This window comes from Carlito syrichta, unplaced genomic scaffold (assembly GCF_000164805.1).
Source record: "Carlito syrichta isolate Samal-C Ts95f unplaced genomic scaffold, Tarsius_syrichta-2.0.1 Scaffold308421, whole genome shotgun sequence".
Lineage (NCBI taxonomy): Eukaryota > Metazoa > Chordata > Mammalia > Primates > Tarsiidae > Carlito > Carlito syrichta.
Window position 1 is genome coordinate 248303 of NW_007252517.1, and position 25591 is coordinate 273893.

The window sequence follows — 25591 nt, forward strand, 5'->3', positions numbered from 1 at the left end:
GGGTGACAGAGTGAGACTCTAACTCAAAAAAAAAAAAAAAAGATTGGATTTTTTAAATTTTTGAAGTGAAATATCGAGTTTTTACATTTTTTCCTATTGTCGAGCCATTTGGTGAATTTATTATTTTAACTTCTGCAGTTTTAATTCTAGCCAGTTAAAATTTCAAGTCTTGAAAAAACATTAAAATTAATGTTTTACCTAATCTATAAAATTACATAATAACTTTTAGTTCCTTAATATGACAGTAACAAATTATCTTTTTTTTGAGGCTAGATGCTCTGAAATAATCAGTGTCCCATTCAATTTTATTTATCATCATCTGATATTGTTCTTTTTATTTAAAAACTAATTAAGTTCTACTGTATTTTAAAAAGTAATTCTAATTCTTATAAAATGTTCCAGTGATTTTTTTTTAATAGAAAACTTATCAATAAGTCAGCAACCATTGTACTGGTTGTTAATCCATAACAGTATAATAGGAGAGACAAAATGTTAGATTGTTGCTCTATAGTGTAATAATATTATGCAAAAAAAATCATGGTATATAGAGCAGAGTAGATAGACATAACACAGGTATGGGGGTAAGGCAAGGGAGACAAATGAAAGTAGAGAGACCAGCAGGTGACAGATAATTTGGAACATTCAGCATTGAAGACCAGCCACAGGAGAAGTTCTCCAGGAGAAAGACTATAATGTTAACACCGGACACCCATAGTGTGAAGTAGATGAAAAGAGTCTGAGAAGAGATGTCAAGAACGATAGTGACAGAGGATTAGAGACAAAATAAGTTGTAGCCTTGAGAAAGTAGTTGTAGTAAAATGGTTGAATTGAAATCGAGGTTGCAATGAGTCAAAAAATAAGGGGTCATGCTGTAGGAACTGAGACTATAAAAACAAGGCAATTTGGTATTGAAGGGAAATCGTCTAGGAGTCAGAAGGATATTGGGAGTATGATCCAGAGTGAATATATGCTACATTCACACCGAGTATTGGAAAAATGGAACTTCAAGTTAGTTTGTATGTGAGCAAAAATTTTCATTTTCAGATTCAATTTCATTTTACATTTTCAGATTCAATTAACACTACTATATTCTGTACATGCTACAATATAGTAGCAGAGAAGTTAAGAGCTTGGGGGTGCCTCACAGAGTCTCTAAAAGGATTTTTGTAGGAGTCAAATGGGATGTAGTGTATGTAAAGGACCTATTATGTGATCATGATGACGGTGATGATGATAATGGTGATGATGATGATAACTGACATTTTTGGGGTGTGCATATTTACCTGGGCACTTTGTATCCTTTAAAGTACTCTGCCGTTGAAAATGAACCTAAAATTCAGAAAGTCTAGATTTGCTTAAGATCATATAGCTAATAAGTGAGAGAGCCAACACTTTAATTCTTTTCCCTATTAAATACGTAGCTCACTGTAAGTTTAAAATTATGTTTTTTAAAAGGGAGCACTTTTGCTGATGATATGAATATTTTCTATATGAAGTATCTCATTATTTCTATTTTTATGAGAAAATATCAGACTTTTGATACATATAGCTTTATTTTTTATTTATTTATTTATTTTTTTGAGGTGGAGTCTCACTCTGTCACCCAGGCTGGAGTGCAGTGGCATGTTCATGGCCACCCCATTGTCGACCTGCTGGGCTCTGGCGATCCTTCCGCCTCAACCTTCCAAGTAGCTGGAACTACATGCACACGCTACCATGCCCGGCTAATTTTTAAAATTTATTTATGGTGGAGACAAGATCTCACCAAGTTGCCCGGGCTGGAGCCTGTAGGCTCAGGCAATTCACTCGCTTTAGCCTCCCAAGGTGCTGGGATTATAGGCTGAGCCACTGAGCCCGGTCACATATAGCCTTTAATGCCCCAATTCTTTTGTGTTCTGAATGGTGGCTAATTTTAAAGCATGTATTTGATTTGGAATAATGAAACTAAGAAATAAAATTTTAACAGATGTAAGTCAGTGCTCTTTCAGAAATAATTTATACAGTGAAATATTTTTATTACTCCTGTAAATGTCCTTGTAAATTTTGGTATTCTTTAACATAAATGATATTTAACAACATTATACTAATGTTTCCCTTTTTTGTTTTAAAGGAAAACATCGTAAAACGGGAAGAGATGTAGCTATTAAAATTATTGACAAATTAAGATTTCCAACAAAACAAGAAAGCCAGCTTCGTAATGAGGTTGCAATTCTACAGGTACTTCTTTGGTTCTCATTTGGGGGCTATAAAATCCACCCTTTCACTTCTACAAAGCAAAGTTATGTGTCATAGATATTTAGAAACATTTTCAAATAGCTGAAGTGGCAGGTCAAGTGTCAGACTACTGCCGGAGTAGTATCTTTCCTAAGTCTAGGCAGCAGTTCTTCTTATGTATCTACTTCCAAGTTTTAATATAGAATTAATATTCATTAAGTGGGTAATGTTTCAGCATTTGCTCATAGTGGACATGCTGAGAACATTTTTGTTTTACATTACAAATGACCTTGCCTTCATAAACATGCCTCCTCTATGCTGTGATAATTATATGAATTGAGTATGTAACTGTCAGCATACCAGGTACAGCAGTAAAGTATGTCTGAGAATCACATCATCTTGATTTTATTAACGTCCTCTTTGTCTCTCACTATAAGCCTTTCATTTGACACTGAGCATGTCACTTAACTCCTCTCATTAATAACAGTCTCTTTTTTAAGCCAGAATTTGTTAATAGGTATTATGTGACATTTAGGTATAATTTTTGTAGCCTTGAAAAATTTTTTTTTGCAGACCAAGGGGAAATAGAGCAGTTGCTTGCTAAATGTAGTCAACATAGCTATCTAGTCTATACAATTTAGATCATTGATAAATGCCTAATTTTATATAACTGCTATAATTTTCTACTTGTCATGCAAGCTGATTATAATTTCTACTTCACAGTTTTATTGAACAATTTTTGTTTGAACATTGCAAGTTAAACAAAAACAGATCACGTTTATTCATTTATTGTTTCATTTAAATGCCACTTATTGAGTTTCATATGACAAAAAGTTGAAAAATAAATTATTTCTGCCCCAAAGGAGCTCATATGTACAGGCAACCAAAAAAATGCCTGCTGTACATAGAATAATAGCATAGACTTTTCTAGATCTCACGTTTTCTAAAGGTGCTGTTTTTGTCCCTCTGGACAAATAGTGTAACACAGGGGACCATCACAATGTTCTATACTTACGTGGGGGAGAAAATAACCACAGATCTTAAGATGTTAATTCATGGATTCATGACTCTTTGCTAATCAGTTACCTTTTTTTTTTTTTTGAATCTTAACTTGTCAACATTGAGCTGCAAATGAATCTGGACCTCTGGTAAATAACATCTTCCCTAGCCTGCCCTTGATCTTCCAAGTCTCCACCCCTGCCCTCCTAACCCCCACACTCCCATGGTCTCCTGAAGGCAGATTCCTTTGCAGGAACCTTCAGAATTGGCATGTGTGCTAGAGACATTTGACCTTCCTTAAAGGACAGGGGAGGAGGGTTACATGGTTAACATGGCTACATCCTTCTACATTATTGCAATTGCAGAACAGTGACTAGATGTTGAGGTCCCGATTTTCTGTGTCTAGAGGCTTTTTAGCGGGCTTATCCGAGTCTATCAAAACAGTATCAGCTACTGACTCTGTAGTGAGATAGACAAATAAAATACACCTGAGCATAAACTGCCTCCCATCTCCTCTTCTAAAATAATTAGATGCAAACAACTCAGAGGTAATAAACTTACATTTGGAAATTCTTCATTATAATGTGGTTTTCTTTTTCTTTTTCTTTTTTTTTGAGTTGGAGTCTCACTCTGTCGCCCAGACTGGAGTGCAGTGGCCGCTCTCGGCCACCGCAGCCTCGACCCGCTGGGCTCCGGTGATCCTTCTGCCTCAGCCTTCCCAGTAGCTGGAACTACAGGCATGCGCTACCACGCCCGGCTGATTTTTTGATTTATTGTAGAGATGAGGTCTTGCTGCCCCGGTGGGTCTCGAACCCGCGGGCTCAGGCAATCCATTCACCTCAGCCTCCCAAAGGCGCGGGATTGCAGGCTGAGCCACCAAGCCCGGCTATAATGTGGTTTTCTAAAAAGAGTTTAGTTAAGAAGAAAGTCACATTCCACCTCTTGAGCACGTGAAGAGATCAAGTATCTCTCATAGTATAGCTTGAAATCTCAAAAATCTTCATCACTTGTCATCCAACCCCACTATCCCCAACCATTCTTCACTTCATTCATCAAACTAGTATTTATTGAGAGCATGGCACTGTTCTAGGTCCAAAATGGGCAGAAGCACACAGGTCTTTGTTGCAGTGGATCTTTAAATTGTATCATTCAGCTATACTCAGTTGTACTTAGTTGAATGTTTGCAACATATTTACATATTGAAGTTTCAAATCTATAACCTGTAAATGAGTTGTATTTAGACTTGGCTTAATTATATACTGATATGGGTTTATTAGTTCATACTTATCACAGAGCTACCATTTATTTTAAAATATGTTTATCAAAAATAGAAAACCCATCATGTGCTCCAACTGAAAATAAACAAACCAGAAAAAAAAATGTTAACCCCTTTTACTGTTGTCAGATACATCAGCCTCTTGGGATCTATAATTTAATATCCAGAGACAGTAAAGTTCAAGCTCACCTTCTTTGAGTCTTTGCTCAAACCAGAGCACTACTCTGACACCCTATTTAAAACTGCAGTCCACCTAAACCTTTCCCTTGTATTCCTTTTATCCTGCTCTGTTTTCTTTTTTCTATAGCATGTATTACATTCTAACCTATTATAGAATTTTATTTATATGTGTTGTGGGTTTCTCTACCCACTCCCAATTCTGGCGCTGCCACTAGGATACACATGTCAGGAGGGCATTGTCATTGTTTTGTTTACTTATGTATCCCCCACTGTCAGAAATTGTTTCTGGTGTATAGTAGGTGCTTGATAAATATCTGTTGAATGAATTAATTAGAATTGTACGAAACGCCATCCAGTCACATAAAATGACATAATAGTGCCCAAACAGGTAGCAAGACGCTAGACTGCATTTGCTACTAATGGTTATTGGTTAGTTAGTTTAAAAGGACTATGTGTGGTTTGCACTGCAAAATCCCTCACTGCCTCATTTTACATTTGTGTATTTTAAAAAGAGCTCATTGTTTCAGACCTGAAAAGACAAAGTGGTAATGAGGATGGGGGTGGGGGTTGGAATTCCGACTCGCTAACTCTGATATGTTCACAAAAATACCACGATTGAAGCCAATTATATGAAGATTTTCTTTTAATGATCTTGAGAAACAAAATCCTATTTCTTTGGATGTAAAAGTAATACCTAGAAACATTTAGTGTCCTCTACTTTGTGGACCTGTAGCTTGTGGAAACTGACACCCTAGGTTATGGCTCTACCTAGAGTCTAACAAGTCCTGCCCAATCCCCTTCCTCTTTCTTTTCCCGGGGGGACCCTATGGGTTGAAATGGCTGATGATAGAAAATCTTCCTCATGCAGCTTTGCTAGGTCCTCAGATCAATTTATGATTTGTTTCTGTCTGCGAAAAAACATCTTGGCTTTACAATACTTCAAACTGTGAGAATGTGAGAAAAAGTAGAATTCTTTTTTTCTATTTCATTTTCTCTATATAACTTAGACAAAGGTTTTCCAAGATTTGATTCAATCATAAAAAAACTAAGCTCTTGTGATATATTTAAATAGTTGAAGTTAAAGCAAGTGTAGATCTTATGGCAAATCATTCACATCTTATTGATATCATTTAGAATAGCTCTGTTTTCATTATCTGTAAATACTTTATTATTATATTTCAGAAGTATGTTAGTTAATGTAGATATTAAACTTATTTTATAAAATTTCCAAGGCATCCCATTTATATTGTTATTTACGATTTTTTATTTATATCAATAAAATAGGAATAAAAGGATAGTTGTTTCATGATTATGATGAATATCACAAAAATCAGACCTTCTTAAGGACATTCAAATATATCTTAGAACACTTAGAAGCTTAAGCTCTAAAGTAAATAATACTGGTGTGATATATTTAATGTAATCTAAACTATCAAAAAAGGTTTGTTCAGTCAAAATTAATTTTATTTTCTAGCATTATAATATCAATACATATAAAGCTTTAAAATAACATATGTGAATATAATTCTAATTTATACACTTATTTTTCTCTTCTTTTAGTACAACTTTTTTATCTATATAAGGATCAATACTAGAGCTTCTGTTTATGATACAATGCATGAAAGCATTTTGGAATTTTAAGAATACTGGTATAGAATAGAGAATATAGAAAAAATAATGAATTTTATGGGCCATAAATTAAATATATCCTTTTGTATTTATCTCCTAAAGTTACTCCTCCTGTTTTAGTTTCTTTCTTCTTCCCATTCAAGTCTCTCTTAATTTAAAAAAACAAACAGAAAAAGCAAAAAAAAAAAAAAAAAAAAAAGAGTGATCTGGATTTATCTGGGCTGCCTCTCATATCTACAGTCCAATATCTCCCTGTTTGTAATATCACACTTCAGATTTGCGCTCTACTCCTCTTTCGTTTCATGTTCATAAATTTCCTCCTTGGCTTGGGTTTCCACACCCTTCTGAAAGAAAATTCATGACCCTTTTGCCATACCTTTGATTTCAAAGGATCGTTTTTAAATCTCTCTCCTCACCTCGTTAGTGTACTTCCCAGATCCTATTTCTCCTTCCTTGCTGGCTCCTCCAACTATCTATCTTCCTACACTTCTCCTTCCGTTCATCTAAATGATTTATGCAACTTTGGAACTCATCCCCAGAGTGAGCTCATCCATTTTGAGAGAGTCATCTGTCATCTCTTAGCAGGCCATTCCTTAATATAGCTCTTGAGGTCTGATCTTTCACAGGCGCTTCAGTCTCACATTTCTATCCTTAGGACATCTTCACTTTGCTGTGATTCTCCTATCCCAAACCAGCCTAAAACCAACACTTAATCTCAATGTCTTTCCCCACAAAATACTCTGTCCTTTTGTCTCTTTTACTATCATTCTTCCAGTTTTTTAGGCAAAAACTCTTTTATTTCAATTAATGAAAATATTAAGTTATTCAGCAGTACCTGTGAAGCTCTTCCTTCCCTTATACAAAGCAATTTTCTGGGTCTCTGGGCCCTATAAAAATGAATGAAACTTTCTGAGATGTTTATAATCCACTTGGGCCATTGGATACAAGTAGCTACAAGTTGGAATAGCTGAGGAAGCACAGTGAATGAAGTCATGGATTCTGACAGATTCCAGGGTGTTGGAATCAGGGAGCACTTCAAAGAGAAATGTAGCCACTTCAGCAAAATAAATATCGTACTGAAAAATGAGTAGAAAACTTTAGATAATTTTAAAAGAGTAATCTTCAAACATTTTTTGTCATGTGCTTTCAAAAAGAATTCCAAAAACTTTGTACCTGTACCTTTTAAGTTGTTATCTAGAACTATTTGGTCAACAGCTTAAAGAGTTTTAATTTTACAGTATCAGTATTTGAAAATAAAGCCATCATCATTACCTACTTAAATATATCCATTAGAATCTAACTATTGTAGATATTTAATATCTTTTATCAACCATTTAAGAAAATACATGGATAGGCTTTTCTTTAACAATAGTATATTGTAAAACATCCTGTCTTTTCCTGGAACCTATTTCACTTTTCCCACAGAATTGTATTTCAATGTTTTATATATATATATATATATATATATATATATATATATATACACACACACACACACACATACATTTTTTTTTTTTTTTTGAATGAGAGTCTCACTCCGTCACCCAGGCTGGAGTGCAGTGGCACACTCATGGCCCCCCCAGCATCAACCTGCTGGGCTCTGGTAATCCTTCCACCTCAGCCTTCCAACTAACTAGAACTACAGGCACGCGCTACCATGCCAGGCAAATTTTTTGATTTACTGTGGAGACGAGTTCTCGCCAAGTTGCCGAGGCTGGTCTCAAACCATGGCTCAGGCATTCCCCTCACCTCAGCATCCCAAAGCTCTGGGATTACAAGCTTGAACCACTGCACCCAGCCATATATTTTTATACTCGAAAGTCTTTTATTGGCCCCTCTTTCATAATTCTTTATAATAAAAATACGTGTTTATCTTTAAATTTTTTGACTATAGCATTTACAGTGTTTATAACTTCTTCTGGATTAATTTATTATAATTATTATTAGTAAAAGCTTTATTCAGCAAGATAAATGTCTATGAATTTTTATCTGTTTGTATAACATAAAAAATAAAATGTTACTGAAATACATTAATAAGATTATTTTTTAATTTAGTTCATAAATTGGTGGATGACTAGTCTTATTGCTGTGGTGAGACAGGATTAGTGATTTTTTTGTTGTTAAATGGAGGGACTGAGTTGTAAGCAAAAAAAAAAAAACACAAAGCAGTGACTTATCTTTATCTTCAGAAATTTGTTTTAATCCTCTCTCTGTTTATAAATCCATTAAATCCTGCTTTAAGTTTGTTGAAAGCATGAGTTAGAAACTGAGTTGCAAAAGAATTGATTTCCAATTCACCAGTTATTCACTTCATGCCAACACAGTACTTCAATTGTTCCTATTATTTTTCTCCCTACAGGGAGTATTTCCCTTCCTATGGCAAAGCAAACTGGTAATATTTGGAATGTATGACACGCATGTAATCTTTTTGGAGAGTTAGAGAAAAATTATTATGGAAGGAGAATTGAGGATGGAAAATTTTCAGACCACAGGGATATTCTTAGATCTGTATTAGAGGAGTATATGTGCACTGCTATGATTCGTTCATTCATTCATTCAAAGTATAATTATTGAGGGCCCACCCTGTTCTAGGTAGCAGGAACATAGATGTAAGCAAAACAATTTCTTACAATCACCCTTGTTTTCACATGTCTCTTAAAAAAATCTTTCTGTTCCCCAAGAGTATGTCTTCCTTAGTACATGCTGTGGTGGGACAAAGTCTGCAATAAGATCAGGAAATGGGTGCAGTGTGAGTTCATGGAGAACCTTAGATGTTGTGCCAAGTTTGTTGGATTTTATTATGCCTGAGAGACTGTGAATTATTGAAGTGTTTGAAAAAGAAATAGTTATGATCAGATCAGTGTTTGGGGATTACATATTACAGAGAAGAATGTTTAAAAGCAAGAAAACTTTTTTAGAGGCTATTTTCCATGAGTAGTGACAGTTAAAAATGCCATTTCTCTTATTTCCACAAAGCCATCTTTTAGCCTTAATATTTACATTGCCACCAGTCTAGACCCGGCTTTTAAATTCATGCCTTGGTTACCCTGCCAGGTGATGTGATGTTCCTGACAGCTTTGTGTTTGCCGTCCCTCTCCCACCCCACCATTACCAACTCCCAACCCTCCCTTTTCTCTGGTCCATTCTGAAGAGCACAACTAGACGATTCTTTAATTGGCTACCATCTTATCTCACCCTAGGTTTCTTATTCTTACTTTATCAAACCTATCTGCTATCTGGTTTTTGGCACAGTGGGTTATCACACTCTACCTCTTCTATTTAACTGAGAATTTTCATTTCTCCCCAGCACAGATCATCTTATTCAAGACGTTGTCCTTGTCATACTATTAACCTTCAACTATTGCTCAGCTTTAATTCCAAACCTAGATGTTTATTTTGGTTTGCCCGGTTTATTCATGTTTGATGAATCTTCAAGATCCACCAAACATCCCTGATTGTCCTGTGCTGCTTTCCATATCTTTCACTTATTTGTGGCTTCTACTATTACTCTAAAATGGCATTTTAATATTTATTGGTTGTTATATGATTATTAGATTGATAAGCAACTTGAAGGTCTCAGCAAATGCTTTTTTTGGGCCAAATTCCACAATACCTAGTATGTGAACAAAGACTTTACAAGTGTTCTGTTAACATTTTACAAAATGGCCTTAAATTACATATTATATTTTCCTAAATTCTTTCTGAGGGTCTCTGTTATAATGACTTTTGTATAAATACATCATTACTATTAAATTTTAGGCTCTAATAAGAAAATTGTTTTATTTGATGAGGAAGAAGAGCTTGTGGATAGCCACTCAGTATTCCAGATATTGCAGTCTATCTCCAAACCTAAGCCCTGAAGGGGGAAAAACGAGCATTGAGCTCAAAGAAAATCAGAGAACATGTCAGAGTGATACCTTAAAAGGCAGTGAAACCACAAGATCAGAAGGAGGTCTGGTAACACAGAGCACTGTGGTAGTACATGGGCTTAGTAGGAGAATGAGCTATAAGAAAGAAATCCCACCTGTTAGGAAAATATGGAATCCAAGTTATCGAGGCAAATTGCCAAGGTAGATGTCCTAGCAGGTAGAAGAGACACTGACAACAGACTGTGTTCATAAATCCAGACAATTCTAGACAGGTTGTGAGATCATGGTAAGGAGATGTAAGTAGTGTGACTTCTGAATCATACTAGTTAATATAGATGGGTCTCTGGTCCTGATTGGATTTGAGACATGAGTTCTGGAGTTAAACTGACTGGGTTCAAATCTCAGGTTTGTTATTTAGGACTTCTTAACTTGGATAAGTTACTTAAGTTCTCTGAGCCTCAGTTTCCTTATGTAGGGAAATTCATAGAGATGGTTATGACACTGAAATGTGGTAATTTTCTGAACCTCTTAACAGTGCCTGGCATATAGTAAAGGTTCTGTCCTTATTTGATGTGAGTATTGCCACTGCTGAGTTTAAAGTCCAGCTTCTATGATCAAACTGTAGAAGAACAGATAACTTGAGGTTGAATTCCCTAAATAGAGGACCTGGAAAAACGTAATTTAATCATTACAAAGAACATGGTTGACTCAAAGCCTGGGGCAGGGATGAATAGGTCTTAGCATAGTGCCAGGTGCCTTGTAGGAACTCAGTTCATGTTCAATGAATTATGTAACCACAACTGGAGGAACCAGGGTGATAAAGATTTACAGAGCATGCCAATAGGAAAACAAAGTATTCCTTACCTTAATTCTTTTTTTTTAAGATGGAAGTTTGTCTTCACAGAGCAAGATTTAAATACATATCCTCTAGAAGATCAGGAGTAAGTGGAGAGATGATCATGATAGAAAATGACGTTTCGGGCCAGGTTCGGTGTCTCAGCCTGTAATCCCAGCACTTTGGGAGGCTGAGGCAAGTGAATTGCCCTAGCCCGGGAGGTTAAAGACCCACCTGGGCAGCCTGGCGAGACCGTCTCTACAATAAATAAAAAATTAGCCAGGTGTGGTAGCACGCGCCTGTAGTTCCGGCTACTTGGAAGGCTGAGGTGGAGAGATCACCGGAGCCCAGCGGTTCGAGGCTGCAGTGGCCGGGAGCGTGCCACTGCACTCCAGTCTGGGCGACAGAGTGAGACTCCAGCTCAAACAAAAAAAACAAAGAAAGAAAGAAAGAAAGAAAATAATGTTTCATGATAGAGAATAACATTGCTAAGTGGGGTGGGAAATGAAAACTTTTGCAAACTGTTGTTTTTTTTTTTTAATCATGAAAAATTCAATGCTGTCTCTGGAGAAAGTGTGCAAAAGGTGTGTACTTTCCCTTTTAGTGTGTTGTGAGGTTAGTTTATATTCCTGTTGTTTCATCCAATATGTTTATTATATTTCTTTAAAAAAACAAATTTAAGAGATTTGGTTCTCACTCTCCAGGCTGGAGTGTGGTGACGCAGTATTGCAGCCTCAAACTCCTAGATTCAAGCTTTCCAAGAACCTAGGACTGCAGATGTCCATCTTCATGCACAGCTAATGTTTTTTGTATTTTTTGTAGCCATGGGTCTTGCTATATTGTCCAGGCTCAAACGTGTCTTTTTAAAAAATATTTTATTGCATAAAGAATTTTCATGAACTTGTTTCTTTAGGCAAAGACATATTTTGGACCTCTAAGGAGATCTTGTTCTCTTCTGCATGTTCCAAAAATAAACGCCATAGATTATGTATATATATAAAAATACGCGCCTTTGGGAGGCTGAGGTGAGTGGATTGCCTGAGCCCGCGGGTTCGAGACCCACCTGAGCAACTTGGCGAGACCTCATCTCTACAATAAATCAAAAATTAGCCGAATGTGGTAGCGCGTGCCTGTAGTTCCAGCTGCTTGGAAGGCTAAGGCGGAAGGATCACCGGAGCCCAGGAGGTCGAGGCTGTGGTGGCCGGGAGCGGCCACTGCACTCCAGTCTGGGCGACACAGTAAGACTCCAACTCAAAAATAAAAAATAAATAAAAATAAAAATAAAATAAAATAGAGAAAAAGGAAAACTATTATAAGGAAAAGAAAATGAACTTAGAACGTTTTCAAAATAATATCATGGTACATCAGAAGTAAGTCATAGTAAAAACTTAGTGTCAATAGGACAGGCTCCAAATCAAAGTTTTCCGTATTTTAGTAAATCTCTTACAACCCTCATTTACTTAATTAAATTATGGTTTGGAAATCATGCTTAGTCTGCTTACTTCCCAGGAATGTGAGACTAAATTAAATACTGTGTAAAGTGTTTTTAAAATCAATGTTTCATGGGGAGGAGGGAAATAAATTCCTTCATTATGAGACTTTAGAAAATGTTGTGCATTATATCTAGATCATTCATGTCATAGAGGTGAACGTACTGTTTATTTATTAAAGATTCTGAGAAGTCTTATAATTAAAAACTTTATTATTATTATTTTGAGACTATACCAATTAAGTTCATTTTGTCACACAGTTCTATACAAATGTTAAGAGATTGCCATTTGACTTCTTTGCACATAAAGTTCTGTCTAATAACCTTGTCCAGGAGACAATCTATGCACTCCAGTTCCCATTATCTGATATAATACACCAAAAGGATTATGTGTCTACACAGATCATTTAACATTATCATAGGATGTTATGCTTTCTGGAGTGCTGTTATCTAAATATAGAAGCTGTGCTATAGTGATATGATTTGTTAAAAAATTACACTTTAAATCTAATGCCAAGACTAGATTGGATTTATGTGTTCATGCTTCCAGCTAGGTAGATTAACAGGAAATAAAAAAGTTTTTGAGATGTGTCTCCATTTCTATGCATTTGATATTATATAGGAAAAAATATCCAGGTATTTGATCCATTTTCCAATCTTTATATACAGCAAGACAGTTTGATGTACAGACTCTGATGTCTTCATTGCAGTAAGTTATACTTTTAATTTTTGCTTTTTTCCTAAACACAAAACCCAGTAATGGCATGAAGGGAAGGAGATCATACTTGATGGTAGAACGTTTGCACCGTTTTGTTTTTTTTTTAAAGGTATTGGTCAGACATTAATTTTCTGTCTTTGGAGCCTTTTATGCTGGTTCTCAAACATTGCACACTTTGACCTAAATTCTGGTCTTGGTTGGGAGTTAGAAGGTGGGTACTGGGATGCAGGCATACAAATTCCTTGTTGCGTGAGGTTCTTTCTTGGGTTCTTTTGATATAAATCATTCCCTCTACCTCCCCAATCTACAGTATCAAATTCAACCATATGCACACATTAATGCCAACGATATCCCTAGTGTATGAGCCCAGATGATAGACTTAGGACATTTAGATTTTGTTGGAGGTTTTTGGTTTGTTTTTTAAGAGACATTTTTAAAAAGACTATTTTCATAGCAATTTTAGGCTCGCGGAAAAATTAGGAGGAAGTTACAGAGATCTCCCATATAACCACTGCCCCATCCATGCATAGTAGCTTCCCTGCTCATCAATATTCCTTACCACAGTGGTACATTTGTTACAACTAATGAACCTACAGTGACACATCATAACTACCTGAAGTCCATAGTTTATGGTTTAATCTTGGTGTTGTATATCCCATGGGTTTGGACAAATGTGTAATGATGTGTGATATAGAGTATTTTTATTGCCTTAAAAATCTTGTATGTGTCTCATATTCAACCCTCCTTTACTCCAACCCTTGGCAACCACTGATCTTTTTATTGTCTTCATAGGTTTGTCTTTTCTGGAATTGTATATAGTTGGAATAACACAGTATATAGCCTTTTCAGATTGCCTTCCTTCACTTAGTAATGTACATTTAAGTTTCTTCCATTTTTTAATGACTTTACAGCTCATTTGTTTATAGCACTAAATAATATTCCCTTGTCTGGATATACCATAGTTTATCCATTCACCTACTGAAGGACATGTTGGTTGATTCCAAGTTTTTGTAATTATAAAGAAAGCTATTATAAACATCTCTGTGCAGGTGTTTGTGTGGACATACGTGTTTAGTTCCTTTAGATAAATACCAAGTAGTGTGATTGTATATTAAGTATATATTTAGAAACTGCTAAACTGTCTTCCAAGGTTGCTGTACCCTTTTGCATTCCCAACAGCAGTGAATGCAAGTTGTTGTTATTCCACATCCTCGCCAGCATTTGGTCTTGTAAGTGTTCCAGATTTTGGTAATTCTATAGGTTGTGTGTAATGGTATTTTATTGTTGTTTTAATTTGCATTTCCCTGATGACATCTGTGTGGAACTTATTTTCATATGCTTATTTGTCATCTATATATCTTCTTTGGTGAGATATCTGTTAAAGTATTTGGCCCATTTTTTAACCCGATTGTTAGTTTTCTTATTGTTGAGTTTTAGGAGTTCTTTGTATATTTTGGATAACAACTCTATATCAGATGTGTCTTTTGCAAATATTTTCTCCAGTCTGTGACTTGTTTTCTCATTTTCTTGATAGGTTTTGTTTTTAAAATTTTCCATTCAAACCTCTTTTCTGAAAGATCCTGGTGATGGGTAGAAAATGTCACATATTTTTACACTATTTCTATGTTGAAAATGAAAAAAAGGGTAGAAAAAATGAGAGATGGTGAGAGAGTTTTTTTAAGTGTTGCTTTCTGCATACTCCTCTCATCCCTCTGCATTTAGCTACTTCGCCTTTTATAGGGAAAGGAGAGGACTCGTTATGTTTATCATGTGTCTGCAGTAACGCTGGAATCTAAATCTAGATTGAATCATTCCCAGAATTGATGAAGTGAAGAATGACTGAGAGGTGTGTGGATAGGTTTATGAATATACATGAATATAATCCTCAGGGGATTTTTTGCTATGCAAACATTGAATTGGTCTTTACTCCCCCCCCCCCCCCGCCCCTGGATGGGTTTTTGGGCCTACTTTACTTAATAGAATGCACAGGACTTATAGCTAATTTAAGATTTTTTAAAAATGTAATCATAAGTTGTGCAATATAAACTAGCCATCTAAAAGTTGACTTCCTTTCTTGATATGAGGGCACAGTATATATATTGTCATTAGCAATGAAAAGAGATGCTTCAACTTATTTCTTCCACAAAGTTTTGAGCTATATTAAACCAGGGGTCAGTCTGTGCTAATTAGAGGCACAACAAAAGTATGATTACACGCCAGTTCTGATGGATGGTATGAATAAACATTTGTTACCAGGAATGATCACAGCATTTCTGAATTTTCAGAGTCCAGGGGATTAAATTTGACTGTGGCTTTATTGATGTAAAGGTCAGCAGATGATACCTATTCATGGGAGGGTTGATTATTATATCCAGTCTTGTTGAAGTAATGTTGTGTGTATTTATTTTTCTGACAGTACATGTGAGTGTTATTTTTTCCAAGTTAATATCAATCTGAATTTCTAAAATTTTACAGATGAAATTTCCCAAAATATGTTACCCCTAAAGGATAGTTACTGAAACATCAACTTTTTAAAATTGTAGACTTTGCTATTTGTACATGTTCACATGCAACAACCAAATGATCTCTGTTCTCACTTGAGACCAAAAGAGCTTTCACATGGTGCAACATGCTACCTTTGCCTTATTGCTCTCAGAATAGAAACACCTCTGTCATCATTGAAGTATAAAAACACAGAATGGTGCTCAATGATGGCAAATAATATGTAATTATAATAAAACACCTTCTTACATAAGTTATATAATAACTTATCCTTCAAATATCCAAGGCTTGGCATCAAGACAAAAGGGTGAAAACAGGCACCCTTGAGAAAAATATTGTGTAATTTGGGCTTCGTTTCTTACATCCTCTGAGAAACAGCAGCCTCCTTCTCCCATTCCCTTTCTTTCAGCTTTCTCTTATCTGTTAAGACAAGAATGAGATAAAAGACTCTTATGTTAATACAAAATGTCAATGAATTATAATGATAACTATAATGGTAAATCGGGCAAGATTTTAATACCTAAAAGCTTATTTTCCATTCTCTAATGAGAGGAAAGCACTAGTATTCTTTCCGTTTTGTTAATTATTCTTTTTGTTCTTTAATCTATATTACTTGAAATAATTATAATTTCCCAAAAATTTTTTAGTCTTTACGAATAAAGATATTTTATTTCTTCTGAAGATAAAATCAGGATGTGAAGAAGTAGAAATGCCATGATGGGCAAAAAAAATTATTGAAGTTGAGTGATGGGTACAGGGGTGTCTTTTTGCTGTACACTTTACTTTTTAGTTTGTTTGAAATATGTTTAATTATAAATAAATATGTAATAAACAATGTTTATTGCAGATGTTTGTTTGTGAACTCTTTCCTTCAGTTTCAACAGACAAAGACTTCATATTCCAGCTCTAGAATTGAGGAATATGTTAGGCAGACCAAATAGTGGAAACTTTGTATGGTGTCGTAGGCAGCACACTTCCCCTCCCCCCTCAAAGATATCCATACCCTAATCCCCAGCACCAATAAATATGTTACCTTAGATGGCAAAAGAGATTTTACAGATGTAATTAAGGTTACAGTTCTTAAAATAGGAAGGGTAAATTGGATTATCCAGGTGGGCCCAGTCTGATCATATGAGCATTTAAAAGCAGAGTACTTTTTTCATCTGGAGGAATTAAATGTAGCAGGAGAAGTCACAGAGTCAAAGTGTAAGGCTTCAACTCATGCTAGCTGGTTAGAAAATGAGAGAAGCAGTATGATGAGGAACTCAGGTGGTCTCAAGGAGCTGAGAGAGGCTCTTGGCTCACAGCCAGCAAGGAAACAAGGACCTCACCTCTGCAGCCCAAATAATTGGATTGTGTTATCCTTAATGAGCTTGGAAGAAGCGATTCTCCTTAGAGCCTCCAGATAAGAGAACAACTTGCCAACAACTTGATTTCTGCCTATGAATCCCAGACCAGAGAAAACAACTGGTATCACCAGATTTCTGAAAGTTGGGGACTGACAAACTGGAAGGTGCAAGTTTTTAGAGTACATACTTAGTCTCATATAGTCTTTGTTAGGTGAAAGACAAAAAGAAGTTTTCTATGGCTTACTGTAAACTTTCAAGTATCAAACTAAAGAGGGAAATCTGGCCCTAACCTTTTTGTAAATGCCATTAAATTTGCCTAATAATAATCAACCCATATTATGTACCAGGCACAATTCTAAGTATTTTGTAAACATTAAATAATAAATCCTGATTGTGTTACAAGAGTAGACACAATTATTAAATGTGGGGATAATATGTAAATGATTATCCCATTTTACATATGAAGAAACAGAAAGTTTAGATAAGTCACTGGAAGTCAGGAGCAGGGAAGAGACAGAGCTGGATCTCAAACTCAAGCGGTCTTGTCTCTAGATTTGCTCCTGAAATCATGTTCCAGGTCTCAGCCTTTTTTTGTTTGTTTGTTTTGTAGTTGTAGTTGTAACTATTCTGTAATAAATAAAATGCCAAGATAGCAAAAGGAGTGGAAAGGCCTTTCCTAAGTAAGGCCTTTCTTACAGATTCAAGTGAACTCAATGACAAAAGTCATGTGGCATATTTTTTTTTTCTGAAGAGGCCATCACCATATATTATATTTGATGCAAAATGTACTGTCGCTAGGCATGTCAAACATGTAGTGGCAAATCTTAAAGAATATTTAAATCATTTTAATCTTAAAGAATATTATTCACTTAACAGAAAATAAGAAGCCAGGCTCGGTGGCTCAGCCTGTAATCCCGCGCCTTTGGGAGGCTGAGGTGAGTGGATTGCCTGAGCCCACGAGTTCGAGACCCGCCGGGACAGCGAGACCTCATCTCTACAATAAATCAAAAACTCAGCCGGGCGTGGTAGTGCATGCCTGTAATTCCAGCTACTCAGAAGGCTGAGGCGGAAGGATCACCGGAGCCCAGCAGGCGAGGCCGCAGTGGCCGGGAGCGGCCACTGCACTCCAGTCTGAGCGACAGAGTGAGACTACAACTGAAAAAAAAAAATAGAAAATAGGGAGAAATAGGAATTCGTTATCTTTCAGTCAAGTTTAACAGACTGCTGTTGAACATTTAGTAAGTGCCAGGCACTAGACTTACATTCACTGAGAGTTCAATTAATAAAATATAGACTTTAAGGAGCTTACAGTTTTGTAAGTAAGGCAAATTGATTCACCAGTAACTACATATGATATGGTAAGTGTTATAAAAGAGAATTGCACCAAGAATTCTGAGAAAAGAGTATCCAAGACAGACCGGGAGAGTCAATGAAAGCTACTTGACAGCTGAATTCTCATAACAGGTAAATAAATACTCTGGTTAAGGCTGAAGGAACAGTATGTATGGTAGCATAGAAATAAGAGAAAGAATATGTGGCTTGTTACAAAAATGGCTAAGGATGGCAACAGAGAAGGGTGGATACATGGAAGAAAAATAGAAAAAGCTGGAGAAATATTTGAGTGGGAGGAGAAAAAGGAGCTGATTGTGAAGAGTTATATGTGCCTTATTAAAGAAGGGCACCTTATCCTAAGTCAATTCACTTGTGGGCTTGAAGCAAAATGATAGGATCAGAATCACCTTTAAGATTTCAGGGGCAGCCCTTTGAATAACAGGTTAGGGGAGAAAAAGACCCAAAACAAGTTGTGGCAGATCCCTAGTAAAAGCATGAGGCGTCAAACCAACGCAGTGATCGTGTAGATGAAGGTGAGGAGTCAGTATGAGAGATTTAGGAGATGCGCTCTATTAGTTTTAGAGACCAATGGGTTGTTGGAAGTGAGGAAGAAGTAAACTTTTAGGATGACTCCCAGGTGTCTGATCTAGGTTCACTATTTACCAAGAGAGAAGCACCAGAAGAGTAAGTTTGGATGGAGTGGCGCTGACTTTATTGTTGGACATCTTTCATTTAAATGAACATACCTAAAAGATTACAGGATCTAAGATTCTGAAATTCAGGAGAGCTTTCTGTATCAATTTGGATATTATCTTTATATTTTTTTTAATCATCTGTTTTCTACAAGATAACATTTTAGCCTTTATTAGGGAATTAGTCTACTTAACTTTTTATAAGGTATTAGGTGATTGTGATTTCTAGGACCATTAAAGAAAACATAAATTGTAAGAGGCTATAATTAGAAAATGGATAAGGTGGTATACTCTTCTCTCAACCCTGGTAAACTGGCAAAAATGAGAGTCAACAAAGCCATTGCTACAATGATGTATCTCACACCTCCACCTATACTGTCATGCAAAGGTATATTCTTCCTTCAGCTCTGAATGCCATTTAGAAGTTAGATCCTGAGCTCATCATTTTTAAATTTATTTTTTTCCTATCTCAACATGAACTAAATTATGTGTTCTTGGATATGAAAGTAGTCAGAAGTCCCCATATTAAGAATGCATTTTTCTTAAAAGCCTGCTGAAAAGATAGGTTAAATCTAATTATCCCCTTTCCCATCTCTTACAGATTTGAGTAGAATAATCCCAAAGGTAGAAAATGGAAAAAAGGAAGGGGAAATATGACAACTTTAACTTATCACAACTACATATGTAGTATAAATTCTCAAATCCCAATTTACAATAAAGCAACACTATTAGAAGTAAAGAATACAAGTAATTATATAGCAATATTAAATATCATTTAAAACAAATCCAAAAACTACAAGCTATAATGTACATATGAACCAAAAAATCGGAATAAGTTAATTATTTTCTTAATAAAAGATTGCTTTTTGAAAAGCCTTTGCTTTGAGTGACTAATTTCCATTGATGATACACAAATTTTTAGGTAACTTGGGTCAGGAAAGTTTTTTGTCTCAATCTCCAAATGATATTTCCTCCCAGGCTTTAAAACAACTTTTATTCACCCCATGGATATGTCATCAATCTGTTATGTGTGAATGGACACTATTTTTTCCTGTACTTGGCCAAATGTTTCATTTCCTGAAAATTAAATTACTTAAATGCAACAAACAGATGGCCAGAGAGTCCTGTAGTAGTTTGCTCTGCCATGAAATGTATCTGAATTTCTGAGGAAAGCCTGAGAAGTTAGCAAAAATTCTTTGAGCACACTACTATACCATAGTTGATGTTGCAGTCTTCTTGTCATATTTTAATTTTGTTACTTTGGACAATAGGAAGAAATGGTTAAAAAGCTATTTCATACATTATATGAAAAATTGAAACTGTATGTGAAAAGTCGCATGAACCACCTTGGTTAAAACTTATTTTAAAGTTGTTCTTAAGGTATAAAAATTATAATATGAATTGAACATGAAAACAGAAAAATAATAGCTTGAGCTTTTTAAAAAATTCCAATTTTCAAATGTATTCTGTAGGCTAAAGACATGCTTCTTATCAGTATAATATGGGGAGTTTGGATAAAAAAGCAATGATTCTTTGTATTCTGTTTTATTTCATTTTGTTGCTGACAAATATAAAAATGAGTTTGGTAATGTAGCTCATTAGCATCTATATAATATTCTTGTCTCAACCATATATAATACACTTACTAATAAACTAATAAATTTTATAATAAACTTAAAATCAGCTTATTATATATCAACTATCCAGAATAAGCAAAATCATTTTGCTATTGGTAAGGTTTTTCAGCTTTCTCTATATTCTTTAGGAAAACTATAAAGCACAAAGATTTGCATAAACGAGCAAGGGCCAAGTGAAATGAATATATGAGTTTCAACTTTTCTAAAACTTAAAAAAAAATCTGTTGTGTATACTTGGCCTTGAGTCTGATTCTTTCATTGAATATGAATTTTTTAAAGTCTACATATCTAACCATACTCAAAGTCCGTTATTAAGAAATAGCAAAATTTTATCTTATTCTTTTCATAAAGATGCTATTGGAGGATGTTTGTAGAGTTCTTCAGAACTTAAAATGAACATGACACAAAATAGTTGGCAATAAACACTCTCATTAATCTGTCTCATACTTTTGACCTGGAACATTCTGGGACTATGCCAATTAGCTAAGCATATGTCAAAGTTCTGCCCTCTGTATAGGGGCTCCTCAAATCATGTTGTGGAGTAGGGAATGGAAAAAGGAATATACTGAGTAAAGGACTTTAGTACCTCTGAGGACTCATGGAAGTAGAGGAATACAAGTAGAGGCACACGAATATTGACACTGCATATCTACTCAGATACTTTAAGTGAATGAGCTTCCAGATCATCTGCTGACTTTTCCTTCTCCTCCAACCTTCAGATCCTAAGGGGGGGCGGTCAGCAGAAGCAGCCGACTTAGCAACTTCCCCATCAGTCCGTCATCCCCTGCCCTCCCTGGGCTCCCAAGGTTACTCTCCCGTTACCTTTATCTCATCCTTCACACTGGTTTTTCTTCTGTCTATGAATGGGGGATCCCTCACCTTACTGCCCACTTCTATTGGTCTGCTCCTTTCCTATTCATTGTTTCTGCTCCCCACCTATACAGCAGGGCCTTGGCCTTTTAAGGAAGCCAGACTTCCCAGCACTCCCCTAACCTTCAGCTTAAATGCTGAAAGTTAGATTAAGTAGGAAAAAAGAATCCGTTAAGAAGATGCTCAAAGAGGAAGGTGCATTTAGTGCATCTCATGGTCCCAGGAGAACTAGAACTCCAGCAGGACTCTATCATATAAATCCTTAAATTGTCTGCTATGATTTTTGGTTTAAAAGAGCAGCTGTGACCTTTGGCAACCAAGAGGCCAGAGGTCTGCCCAGTTAGTGTGGCTCTTCTAACAGGGAAGGAATGCAAAAAAGAGGAAATGTTACACCCTGGGGCACAGGTTCAGGCATGGACAGTGCTATCACTTATATCCCGCAGTGCATATCTAACAGGTATATGAAGCCATATTAGTCTCCCACCTGAGGATCCGCCACTCCCGTAAGAGTCAAAGCCAACTGGCTATATGAGCTTATGAGTAGGTAGACAGGACAAACAAAAGAGTGATGATAGTGTGAGTATCATTAACCCCATCATCTCTCCATGTGCCCCAGCTCTGAACAAGAGGGACTTCGGAGGCCAAGTCTATCTGAAGTAGCCAGATTTAACCAGTTAACAGTGCAACAGGTTCAAGAATGACTCCAGCTCTCTCGAGGTGAAAGGCTATTAGGAAGATGTGCAGGGATCTGCTCAGACCATGTTCATAAATTTGCAATTCCATGACTATGACATATTGCATGATTGGGCTCAACACATCAGAATCCTAAGATATCCATCAGATGTCTGAGGTCGAGATCAAGATAGCCAAAGTAGTGAACGGACACCCTGAGAAACAGGTTATCATCATGGGCACTACTGCCAGCCGGCTTTGTATCCAGTCAATGCCAGGTTTTCCTTGCAAATGGGTAGCGAGAGGACAATGACAACAATGTAAATTCACCCGCTACCCCTTCTGCTGCTCACCACCCAGCATCCATCTGTGAGGTTTCTGAATAGTGAGCCATTTCAGGGTTTAAGTTTCATTTTTACGTACAATTTTATTACTCATTGAGTTTTTTTTTTTCCTAAAATAAAGCATTTAATGTTTTTCTTTCTCTTTGGCTGTTAGCACGTTTAAGTGCTAACCTCTGACAGACCTCTGACCTCTGGGTTGCCAAAGGCCAAAGTCCCTGTTTTTTCTGTTTAGATAGTTTTTGTTTATTGTTTTTTTTTTTTTTTTCTATTTCTCATTGAACTATATGGGGGATATGTCATTGTTTTTGTAACATTAGGATTTGTTTTTGTTGTGCAGAGAAAAGAAAAGAAAGATCAAATGACAAAAAGATCTTGTTGATGACCCAAAACAACACTCAGATTTAAGCATTATTACAAGAGACCATCTAATGCTAAGAGTAATTTTACTTGACATGTAGCAATTAATATGTCAAGCAAAATGCAGCCTGTCATTACTAGCCATTACTTTATTGTGGAAATATAGTAGTCCCTCTGGCTCTAGGGTCCCCACAGATACCAGGATCTGTGCAAACTTAAGTCCCACAATAGACCCTACAGAAACTGTGTATAAGAAGAGTTGGCCTTCTAAATCCTCATGTTTTTGGAGCCCATGAATACTGTCTTTTTTGACCCACGTTTGGTTGCAGATGCAAAACTCATGGGTATCGAGGGCTGACTGTATTTATTGGAAAAAAAAATCCACGTTTAAGTGGACCCAAGCAGTTCAAATCTGTGTTGCTCAAGGGTCAGCTGTATTTACTGAATGCTTGGGAACCATACAGAACAACCATAGAGCCTGGTGTTCTGGACAAAGCAGGACTCAATGATTTGCATGGTGACTTTCACTTAGCATAAGTGCTTCTGTAACAAATCACTGCAGGCTCTGCAGTACAGAGTGATTCTAAAAGATTGTAACAAAGATGCTTCATCAGTGCAGTCAGATGCACTACATGTATGAATCTCATCTTTATTAGATTTCTACCAATTGTGTAGAAATTGGTAATAAAAAGTAACAAATTAGTATGCTTACTTAGGACAGTATGTTTAATATCGGTGATGATCCTAAGAAATCACAGATTTCTCAATATGGTATTCTAATTAAAGCCTAATTAGCAATTCACTGTGCAGGAACTTGGATTTTTAGCATAGAAATAATTTCACTGCATAGAAAGTAAAGATGTATTTTTTTGGAGGCATGATAATTTCAAAAATATAAGGCAGCACATGTGGAATGTTGAGGTGTTAAAAATCTTAAGTGTGGGTTTCTCCATAGCTTTAAGCTTGAACGGTTTTGTATAATCAGCGAGCTTGCCAAACAGTATCAAAAAACTCATTTTCTTCAAGTGCTTTATTTATCTTTAATAGAACCTTCATCACCCTGGTGTTGTAAATTTGGAGTGTATGTTTGAGACGCCTGAAAGAGTGTTTGTTGTTATGGAAAAACTCCATGGAGACATGCTGGAGATGATCTTGTCAAGTGAAAAGGGCAGGTTGCCAGAGCACATAACGAAGTTTTTAATTACTCAGGTAAGAAATCAATTAGAGACAGAAAAAAGATAATATTTAATATCAAATGTTATCACTATTTAACTACAGCTTTCTAGCCTTGTTGTTTAGTCCCCACTTCCAGTCTAAACTACACTCAAAAAGGTTGTAGGGGCTTATTATAGTATCTGATTTATATCTGTGTTATTCAGAGTCCAGCATACGAAATTACTAGCATGTATGCAGGCTCACGTATTAAAACCATTTGTGAAATATTAAAATGTACATTGGTTTAGCCCTGGTCCTTTGAAAATATTTAAGAATGGATATTGCTATTAGATATTATAGGTCCTTTATCTACATCTGTCTTGGTTGCTTTATGAAACCATAATTTTACTTTTTATTGAAGTTTCCTTAGAAATCCGCTATATTAATCTAGCCCTCTTCAGTGTTTTGAGCATAAAGAAGCTTGACTGTTTGTTGTGGATTTTTTCTTGGCTGTTTAAATTTATATCCTGATTGAAAACAGTTTAAAACAAACTAATAGCCTAAAATAAAATTATTTTGGTGATTTTCTTTTTTATAGATACTTGTGGCTTTGCGGCACCTTCATTTTAAAAATATTGTTCACTGTGACCTCAAACCAGAAAATGTGTTGCTAGCATCAGCTGATCCTTTTCCTCAGGCAAGTATATAAAAGCTTCTCTCAGCGAAAAGTCAGTTGACAGCATCACTGGTTTCCATGCAGTATCCTGTCACTTTCCTTTTTTTTCCTCTTAAAACCTTTGCTTCAACATGCTTCTATGCGTTTTCATCCATTTTAAAAAGTCCTTCTTTTATTTTCATCCATAAAAGTCCTTCTTTTATTTTCGGGACTGTCGCTTTGTCACTCCGGCTTCTCAGTTCAGCCTGCCTTAATTATACCTAAAGGTGCCTTCTCATTCTGCCTTTTGGCTTTTCTAGAGCTGGCTTAAAAGTGACAACTCTTAGAGAAGCTCTCTAATGTTGGGCAAGACATTACATTTCACTATTGTTCTCAAGGACAAAGGCAATTTTAGTTTGTTTGTTTGTTTTTCATTTCTCAACTCAAAGGGTGGAAATCAATCAGCTCTCTTCCCCGATTTAAAGCGACCTGACTGAGGTGGTCATCCTGCCTTGCTTTCCCGACACCCTTGGGTGCTGCCTATGTGTGTGCCAAAGCAGAGCTAATCTTGAGGATTGTGTAGATGACATGATGTATCTCCTTATTTATCCTTCATCCTTTACTTATAATAAGCCTTTGAGTTACCATCATTTTCCTGATATGCATAATGTTTTCCTGCCTTGAAAACACTATTACTCACATCTAAGTACACATATTCACATCTGTCTCTTGGCTGGGGGGAGAGGAAGGAAGAATGTTTAGATTTTATATATATATGGGGAGAGAGGAAGGAAGAATGTTTAGATTTTATATATAT

At 36.0% G+C, this 25591-nt stretch overlaps 1 protein-coding gene across 2 annotated transcripts in view; it reads left to right on the forward strand.

Moving 5' to 3' along the window:
* The window catches only part of PRKD1 (protein kinase D1), a 142263-nt gene that overhangs the window by 93306 nt on the left and 23366 nt on the right, over positions 1 to 25591 (forward strand). For both annotated transcript variants that reach the window (XM_021716227.1, XM_021716226.1), the window contains 3 exons: positions 2111 to 2217; positions 24012 to 24173; positions 24718 to 24816. In XM_021716227.1, coding sequence (XP_021571902.1) covers positions 2111 to 2217; positions 24012 to 24173; positions 24718 to 24816 — 368 coding nt within the window. The remainder of the gene's footprint in view (positions 1 to 2110; positions 2218 to 24011; positions 24174 to 24717; positions 24817 to 25591) is intronic.